Source organism: Oryzias latipes, chromosome 15 (assembly GCF_002234675.1).
Source record: "Oryzias latipes chromosome 15, ASM223467v1".
Taxonomy (NCBI): domain Eukaryota; kingdom Metazoa; phylum Chordata; class Actinopteri; order Beloniformes; family Adrianichthyidae; genus Oryzias; species Oryzias latipes.
Window position 1 is genome coordinate 11,330,826 of NC_019873.2, and position 9,436 is coordinate 11,340,261.

At 41.4% G+C, this 9,436-nt stretch overlaps 1 protein-coding gene across 2 annotated transcripts; it reads right to left on the reverse strand.

The window, feature by feature from the left end:
* Positions 1-411: 411 nt before the first annotated feature.
* etaa1 (ETAA1, ATR kinase activator) lies at positions 412-8,995 on the reverse strand. Of its 2 annotated transcripts, none has more exons than XM_004077228.2 (6): positions 8,746-8,995; positions 5,635-5,763; positions 5,479-5,543; positions 4,486-4,595; positions 3,324-4,396; positions 412-1,065 (listed from the first exon to the last, which is right to left on the reverse strand). In XM_004077228.2, the coding sequence occupies exons 1-6, from the start codon at positions 8,828-8,830 to the stop codon at positions 950-952; spliced, it is 1,578 nt and encodes a 525-aa protein (XP_004077276.1). In that variant the 5' UTR covers positions 8,831-8,995; the 3' UTR covers positions 412-949. The 2 variants fall into 2 exon arrangements, with proteins under 2 accessions (XP_004077276.1, XP_020565003.1); XM_020709344.2 differs by lacking the exon at positions 8,746-8,995 and adding an exon at positions 5,862-7,265.
* Positions 8,996-9,436: the final 441 nt, after the last annotated feature.

Sequence of the window (9,436 nt, forward strand, 5' to 3'; positions counted from 1 at the left end):
TCCCAGCCGCTTCACACTTGGCCGCAAACCGACTCGATGAAGCCAACAGGACAATATCATCTGCAAAAAGCAGAGACGAAATCCTGTGGTCCCCAAACCAAACCCCTGGCTGCGCCTAGAAATCCTGTCCATAAAAACTATGAACAGAACCAGTGAACAAGTGCAGCCCTGCCGGAGTCCATACTCCCAGTCTGCCAGCAATGCCACAGATCACAAATAAGCACAGAAAATATGGGAATAATTACGATGAAAAAAGCTCAACTTTGCCGAGCACTAAGAAACCTTTTTTGCAACTTCAGTGAACCTGCATGTGTGGTTGAACACAAGAGTAAGCAGAGGACATAATTGTGGTCCCACATAAGCGTGATCTACTGATGAAGCTGACCTAAAGAAAAGGCTGAAACACAGAGAATCACTTAAATATTTTTATTTTGTTTGGAGGAAGAGCGTCGAGAAAGTCAGGTGACACTTGTTAAAGTCAAATCAAAACAGTAACAAAACATCTGGAGCTTTAGGGTACAGCCAACCTCAGCATGTCATCGTGTCCCTCTGTCAAAATAGTAATCATACCCGTTTTTATAAAAAAAGTTGCAGTACCATCTTTTTTTGACCAATACAAATAAAAAACCTGCAAAAATTGTTCTTGAGCACACATGCTGTGAGCTTATGTCACTGTAGTCAGAGGCTTGATTGAACAACATAGGTTTATGATGATGGAAAACAATGGATTTTTATGCCAGTCCTTGTATCGACATGCCGAGCAGAAGTGCCGACTTAAAAGTCAGGATTATGGGTAAGAAACGACCTAAATGTTTTACAGCTTTGGAGTGGAATGGAAAACCCCAAAAATTCCTCTGAGGACTTTCCGGATTGTGTCTGGAGGAAACCTCTGGTATGATGACCATCTTCCTTAAGGCTTGTTTTGGTGTAAAACGGAGCGGCGCCCCCATCAGGAGCGTTTTGAGGTGCTCTGTAATCTCAGGTGCCTCCGGGCTAAAGCCTCCTGCTTCTTCCTCTCAATCTCAGCAGCAGAACACTTCGTCATCTTCGGGCTTGGGACAAAAACTGAAATTTGAGAAGAGACACCTGTGTATAAAGCTTTGATAAAAAAAAAAAAACAACTAATGTTGACTGACCACTTTAGTGCACTATGTGCAGGGTTTGTACACACTAGCAATGGTTTTCCATACCTTTTCCAAAACCTTTCACAGAATTTCCAAAAACAAAAATAAACACATTAGAGTCAGACTATTGTAGTCTGTAAATCAAACTAAGACACATTGATGCAAGTTTTTCTGCCTTGCAGCCGCCGTATCAACGGCCGTTTCTGTTGCTGTGGAGGAAGTAAGGGTTAATGGCCGACGAAGTGTGCATTATCACTTTTTAACGCACGCAGTGGAAGCCTGAACCGTCCGAAGTGCGTTAAAAAGTGATAATGCACACTTCGAAGGCCATTAACCTGGTCACTTATAAAATAAATAAATAGAAACCAGTTTTTAGGCCTTAATTCTTGTTTTTTTCCGATATGGGTAGCTTTTTTCACTAAACCTGTAACTCCCAACCTCGTTTGCAACACGTAAAAAAAACAGACTGATATCGTTAAAACTGAAAAGTGACTAAGCTAACTCCCAACACGTAAAGGTTGTACGTCGCTACATGTTAGCTGCATTAGTATATTCACAATAACACCCAACCTCGTTTGCAACACGTAAAAAAAAACAGACTGATATCGTTAAAACTGAAAAGTGACTAAGCTAACTCCCAACACGTAAAGGTTGTACGTCGCTACATGTTAGCTGCATTAGTATATTCACAATAACACCCAACCTCGTTTGCAACACGTAAAAAAAAAAAAATAAACAGGCTGAAATTTTGACAAAGTGCCGTGTACATCTCAAAATCACTGCAACATCAGTAAACACAAGCAGAATAATTAATTTATAGGTGCTCCAGATAATAAGATGTGATTTTTGAAAGAAATTACAGCTTCTGAGTGAGCCCTATAATGCAGAGAAAACAGTGCTCAGAAATTTAATTTTGACCTTAAATTGTTCAATACGTGTCCTCCATCATCAGGTACATGCCACAAGAACATGATGTTAAAAAGCATTTTCATCTAAGTGGGTCTTTAAAGATTTTTTTAAAATAGAAAATATTACTAAAAAAATAATATTATATGACAGACTCTGGGGCTTTTAATTCTAGCAAACAGCTGGTGAGGCTTCATTGTTCATCTAATATTTTGGTACTTATCTTGGCAGTCTTCTATTTTTTATTGTAGGCCACAATCAGCTTCTTCAGAGTAGAATTGATTTAAAATACCAATAGCGGAATCGCTTCTGACATTAATCTAGAACAGTGTTTTTCAACCAGTGTGCCGCGGCACACTAGTGTGCCGTGGGAGATGGTCAAGTGTGCCGTGGAGAAATTGCCCTCATTAATCATTCACTGATCTAAAAACATTTCCCATCTCCAGGATATCAGCTCTTTGTTCATCCAAACAGGCCCTGATAAAACACTGAGTAGTTAGGAATATAAAAGATCTTAAAATTACTTTTTCTTTGTGTTTATTTAATTCTATTAAAGAAATTTTGATAAGAATGACGCTACCGCGATTTCCCTGCAGCTATGACAGTTTGCGGAAAAGTCCCGTCCCTTTAACTGTCTCCACCAATCATTCTTGAAGGCTTAATCACATGTCATCAGTCTGACCAATCAGAAGTGCTTCACTTCCTTGTTCTTAATTCTGCTGATAAAGTCACTCAGTTCTAACAAAAATACCAGCTAAAGCTCTTCTTTAGCGGTGTAGCTTTCCACAGAGTCCGGTGTCAGACCGTGGAACAAGAGAACAAAACAATGAAGCTCAGAGACGCGAGTCTTTCTGCAAGTTTTCGGCAGTTTTCACACTACATCTCCCATGATGCATTGGCTTAAAGGTGTCCCAGCGCAGTGTCCCAGCGCACAATGAGTTGTCCTTGCGAAACGCCTTGAAACCACAACAAACAAACAGTTTCTAAATTTTCTAATTTAACTTTCATTTCATCTCTTAGAAAAAACAGCCGCAACTTCCTGCTTTTCCGGCCACAATTATCACAAAAATGCACGTGAGATTGCGCGGGGGGGGGCTGTCGATCAATACAGACCATGAATCTCTGTTTTTTTTTTTTTTTTTTTTGGATGCTGGTGTGCCGCGGGATTTTTGTCAAGGTTAAAGTGTGCCGTGGCTCAAAAAAGGTTGAAAATCACTGATCTAGAAAATAAAAATGTTTGCAAGATTAAAAACTTTTTGCTTTATTTGAGCTCAGTTAATATCTAACTCTTACCTTTGCGGCTCACGAGCACGGAGTCAGACATGTTCCTCTTAAATGTGGCCTGCTGGGACTTTGAGTTTTGGGGGGGTCTGACCCATCCAGCCTGCAGAGCAGCAGAGGAACTCCCACTCTGGTTGAACTGCCCCAGAGCGTCTGTGGAGCTGTGACATGTCGTCTGTTTGGTGGGGATGTTCCATCCCTGGTAGCCGACCGCCTCACAGCGGCTCTCTTGCAGGGAGTTGGAGCGAACAAATGTTCCCGGTCTCTTGGCTTTGGCGGCGGCTGTGTGGGCTGGGGGAGGCCGTGTGGACCCCTGCTGTCCCTCTGGTGGGACATCCTGCTGCTGATGAGGATTGGAGGTCATTTCGATGGAATCACATGCCTGGCAGAGCAGTGCGTCGTCATCATCGTCCCATAAACTGTCAGAAATCTCCTTAAAGTCTGGTTTCTTAGAGTGATTGGTTTTGTCGGGGTGGGAAAAGGACGTTTGTTTTGGAGTGGAAGGCTGCAGTTTTGGTCGTACAGCAGTGAAAGTGGAACCTGAAACCTCTTGGGTCTCTTTGGGTTGAAAGCAGGGGTTGGGCGCCAGGTGGAAAGTGCTTCTGGTTGTGGGTTTAGGTTTTGGACACGGCTCCTCCAGAGCGCCGCAGGTTCTTCTGCCTGGAGGCCGAGGTGCGGAGTCTGTGAGCGCAGGCTGCAAACCCAGCTGCTCCTTAGGATTCTCGGTCAGTTTCAGCACAAAAGAGTCGTTGAGGAGGTCGTCATTGTCCCAGTCATCCTCAAAGCCACCCCAGTGGACGGCTCCCTCTGTTTCCCCTGCGGGCTGCAGAGCACATTCGTCAGCCGAAGCAGCGGGACGCTCTTTGGCGTCCTGGGAAGAAACCTCGCTCAGCTGCCCGCTGACCGCCTGAGTGGAGCAGTCGAAGAGAGCGTGTAGCTCCTCCTCCACCTGATCCTTCCCCAGATCTCTCTCGGAGGTGTTCGCCATCTGATGGAGGCAATCGCCATCCAAAGTCTCGCCGTCTTGCTGCATGTTTTCATCAAACTGTCTGGCCAGCTTCACAAGGTTCTCCACGCTGCTGCGACTGCAAAAGATCAGGTCAGAACCAAAAGATCCGTTTTTACCAAACCAATTAGCAATAGAGGCCTGCATCTCACAGGCGTGATTACAGACCGAGCAGACTTCTTCCTGACTCGTGTTTTTGGAATATCAGGCGTGTGCAATAGGGCGCCGTCGTCGATCCACTGCAGAAGAGGCGACTCTTTCCCTTTGGACTTCACGTTCTGAGAAAAAAGGACAAGAAAAAACCTCACAAGTCACAGCCAATAAACTGGAAACCATCTTTTCCTCCTTTTGATCAGATGGTTTTTGTGAATTTAAATTTACTGTATTCACCGCGATAGAGCTGCTCCTTAGGGTTCTCGGTCAGTGTCATTCACAAAAGAGTCGATGAGAAGGTCAAACTTTTGTCATTTATAAAGGCGCACCAAACTATAAGACCCATTCAGAGACAAGTCAGTCAGACTTTATTAACTGCGTTCACAGTAACTCTAGACCTTGTTTGCAACACGCTACTTGTTAGAAGTGTTACCATGTTCACAATACCTGTCATTCCCAACCCCGTTTGCAACATGTAAAAGACAGACGGATGCTTCTACAACAAATGTTCTTAACTCCCGACCTTGTTAGTAATGTTAAATCAAAAAGTCGTACGCTGCTACACATTAACGTCTTCACAATAACACCCAATCTTGTTAGTAACATGTCAAAAAAAAAAGTCTGTCACCGCTACATGTTAGGCGGGTAGAGTATTCATAACACTCAACTTTATTAGTAAGACGTCAAAAAAATAAATAAAAAACAGTCTGACAACTCTATACGTTAGCCACGTTGGCGTATTCACAATAACACCTAACCTTGTTAGTTAACACTTCCAGAATAGCACTGTCTGACACAGCTACACATTGGCCGTGTTAGCGTAATCAGGACAATAACCGACAAAACATTTTGACATTTTTAATGCCGTCTACCTCTCAAAATCAATTCCACGTCAGTAAGCACAACCAGAATGAATCCATATATAAGGCGCACTGTCATTGAAAAAAAATACAGTTGTCAGGGTACCATGGCAACATTATTGTCAGCAAATTTCCAAATAACACAGACCTTTGGGGCAATGCGGCTGACGATGTCAGATATTTCCACCACCCTGCCGTTTCTGCGTCTTGACCCTGAAATAAAAAACAAACAAATTGTGGAATTGTTTTCTTTCTGCATTTCAGGTGCTTTTAGAGTAATTAACAGCAGGGGGGGTGGGTGTACCTGCTGGAGTGGGAGACGTGCAGTCCCAGAAGATATCTTGCGACATTTCCACATCGCTGGGAGAGTCTCCGCTGCTGAAGCCGAGGAGGTTCCTGCTGTCTGCGCCTCTGTGCCGAGGACTCTGCAAGTCTGAGAGGCAAACTTTTCACTCGAAATGTTAGGAAGACTATAAAATGTGATGTTTTCTTTTGTTGAAGCAAAAACTAAACTTTTTAGTGAGTTCTTACCTCAAACGTTTATTTTTGATCAGTTCCCATTACTAGTTATAAGAAAACGTTTCTCAAAAGCAAAGTTTAATTTGAATAAAGGTTTAAAAAATGACTTTACAGACTTAAGCGTTCCATCAGGCCCAAACCATGCCACTCACGCCAGCCTTTCTCTATGAGCTGCTGCAGGTCCATCGTGGTTGTTAGCCAGAGCAGAAATGTTCTGGTGAGGCTTGTTGGTGGCATTGGCTGTACATGAGAACTGGATTGTCTGATCTCATCCATAGAAAAGGTTTACTCGCAGTTTCAACCAAAAAAAGTCAATTCAGTCGCCATTTTAAGCTACTGAAAGCAGAAGACAATATCTGCAACGCCTTTTCCAACAATTTTTAAACTTGATGGGAGGATTCAAGCTTCTGCTCAAATGTGACAATAGAATAGAAAAATCACCCACTAAACTTTAAAAATGTTTATAAACTAGCCCTGCTTGCCGGGAAACTAATTTCTAAACATAGTTTTTAATCAATGGCCTGTTTATTTGGAAAAACCAAGATGTTCAGTATAAGAAAAAAAATCCTCCTTTTCCCACAAATGGTATATCATCTAATTAGACAACTTTTATATTCGCATTGGTATTTTTATTAACATATGAAGATTTTTTTTTCAAAATTTGGTATCCCAGTTTCCCCGAAAGAACATGCAACAGCATTTGACGCAATACCAACCAAACCATTCCATCTTTTTTAAAGGAAATAACAACACTGATCCATTAGTCAGATTTACTATCTTTTTGAATGAGGTGGACATTTGGAATGGATCAGTTTCCAACAAACAAACAAATAAGAAATCTTTTACATAGTATAATGTATGGCTATAAATTGGGATCAGATCTTTGAAAACATGTACCATTTAGATTAAACAAAAATTAAAGACGTATCACTTAAAATACTACATTGTTTATATCCTTTCTTTTCTTAAAGGCCTTTTGTGTTGGACAGGTTTTACTATAACAAAATGAGCACCGCATGCCAGGCCACCGCTTCGGCTAACAGGGTCCCCACACGCCAGGCCGCCCCGAGAAGACCAGTTGGGTAGAGACCGGCCGCCCCTTACCGGTCTTACCTTTGTATTGTGGTGTGGGTGTGCGGTGTGTGTGCTGCAGGTGAAATGGGAGGTCTCCAGTGGGGTGGGGGGCCCTACTGCTGTGTGTGTTTGCTGCTTGTGTCTTGTGTGGAGCCAACATGCAGTGTGTGGTGTCTGAAGTGAGAGTTAAAATTGGGGGGCGGACCGGTAAAAGATGAGCCCGGTTGTTTCACCGTGCCCCCCTCCACCAGACCATCCACACAACTCTGGGGGGTATTCCCAAAAGCAGGTTATGCTAGCTCCCACGGTAAGTTTGTGGCTAAGGAAGCGGATAACCTCAGCTTTCGGTTCCAAAAATGGTGGTATGTTTCATGGGATGTCAAGTTGCCATAGCAACTCATGCTCTGAACATAACCTGGTCTGGAGCAGGTTTAGTTGAAGGTTAGTTTGTTTCCAGAGGTGAAGCAGCATGGCGTGTCCATTTAAAGATGATTTAGTGGAAGAAGAAACTCAGATAATACTTTTTCCACCATTAGAGGATGATAAGACCACATTTGGATGTTGGAAAAATAAACTTTTCAACTTTGATCTAACTTAATTATTTGCTTTAGTTAAGATAAATCAATTCTTTTTAGTTAAGTCAGCTTAAAAATAACACGTAGTTTTCAGACATTTATTTCACTTTCATTCAAATTAATTCAATTAAGTAGGTGTACTGTTAGATCGGCACCGCAAGGAATTGTGGGATACCATTCCCTTTGCCTGTCTGGATGGATTTGGGTTAATTGTGGGTTTTTGTCCAAATGTGTTTAGTTGTTTAGCTGTTTTACTGTGTTTGGCCAAGTTATTTGTACTGTTGTATTTAATTCTTTCTGCACCATGAGTGAGAGGGAGGAAGAGGAGGACGATGAGTTTAGTTAGCACCCTTACTGTATGATGGTTTAATGAAAAAGTAATGGAAAAACATTTTAATTGAATTAGAGTAATATTACATTTAGGTAGATAAATATGTAAATTTAAGTTGTAAAAAAAATATTGAGTTGGATAGACGTAAGAAATTAGGCTGAATAAATTTAACTCAATTACTTGTTACCAATTGAAGTAATTCATTTAATTTGGATAAGTTATACATATATGCGTCACAATGAAAATAGAAATGAGATAGAAACTCGTGTTTACTTTGTCCGTTCTTTTTCTCCAAGCAGAAACTCTACACCGTCATTAAAATCTCCGACTCCGTCTCACTGAAGTGTAGCGCTCTCTTTTTTTCTCGTTTCCATGGTGACTCGGGAAATCGGTGTTCTATTGAGAATGTCTTTATGTACTTGCCGTGCACGTGCATTAAACCAGGGTTACCAAGTCGAGCGTAATTACGCTAACTCATATTTTGGAACCGACATACCCAGAGTAAGCAAGTTCAGGCGGATTTCAGCCAGAGGTCAGGGTTAAAGTCAGGGTAGTTTAAACATGCTTCCTGGAATACCCCTTAGGTTGTCTATATAAGGTCTGTATGCATTGATATTTTCTCTCTCTCTCTCTCCTTCCCCTTGGCATTCACACTTTTATTGTACATGCTGTTTGAAAATAACGTTTAACAACATAAATAAAAGATTGGTAGACACCTCTAAAGCAACTGCTGTCAAAGTATTACCTTTCACACAAATATGAAAAACTACAATTGAGTACAAAAAAGTTACGTCAGTAAGTGTAACTAAATTAAAGTATGTCGTACAATTACCATGACCATCAACTTTAGAGATTTTAAATGACCTGATCCAGCGCGCGTGCGCTTGACGTCCCCCCATCAACAAACGGTACTCACGCGATAGCGTGCAGACATCCCTCCACAGCTCCGAGAAGTTAGAGGGCTGCGGTGCGGCGGACGCGTGTGGTCCCGGTTCCGACATGTCTCACGCGGGCGGCATGATTCTGTTCGCAGTATAAGCCGAAGCAGAACCGACAGTCGGAGAACATTTGATGTTTTCGAACTTCTGCTCGGTCAGATAAACACAAGCGCCATGTTTCTCTTGTGACGTCATCTAACTACGGGTGCAGACGAGGGATACTCGCTCACGACAAAAGTCAGAGTAACAAGGTAAGTCTTTTAAAAATAATGATAAACTTAAAATAAAGTAAGATTAGAGGCAACAATTCAAATTAAAATGCAAGCTAAAAAAATAAAGAACACACATCCTGTGCTTTCTCTATGGAAACTCCAAATTGCTTTTTTTTTAAGCACAGGAAAGTTTTTCATTTTTAGGGTTGTTGTTTTTTTTACTTTCTGGAATCATTTTTTTAAAAAGTTTTTTTTTTTTTTTACAATAATTCAAAGTGTTTTAATTGTTTATATATCTATTTTTTTTATAAACAATGATTACATTTTTCCCATTTTTTTGTTTTATAATTTTTACATATTATTGTGAATGCCAATGTCTGCCGTCATTACTGTGTAAAAGTATCTGCACTTATGTAAAGGAAGTGTGGCTTGTAAAGAATTTGAGTCTGTTCAAAAA

Coding starts and splice junctions, on each gene's coding strand:
- etaa1 (XM_004077228.2), bottom strand. CDS start 8,830: ATGTCGGAACCGGGACCACACGCGTCCGCCGCACCGCAGCCCTCTAAC. Junction 4,596..5,478: donor TCAGCCGCATTGCCCCAAAG/GTCTGTGTTATT, acceptor CTTTTTTCTCAG/AACGTGAAGTCCAAAGGGAA. Junction 4,397..4,485: donor GTCAGGAAGAAGTCTGCTCG/GTCTGTAATCAC, acceptor GATCTTTTGCAG/TCGCAGCAGCGTGGAGAACC.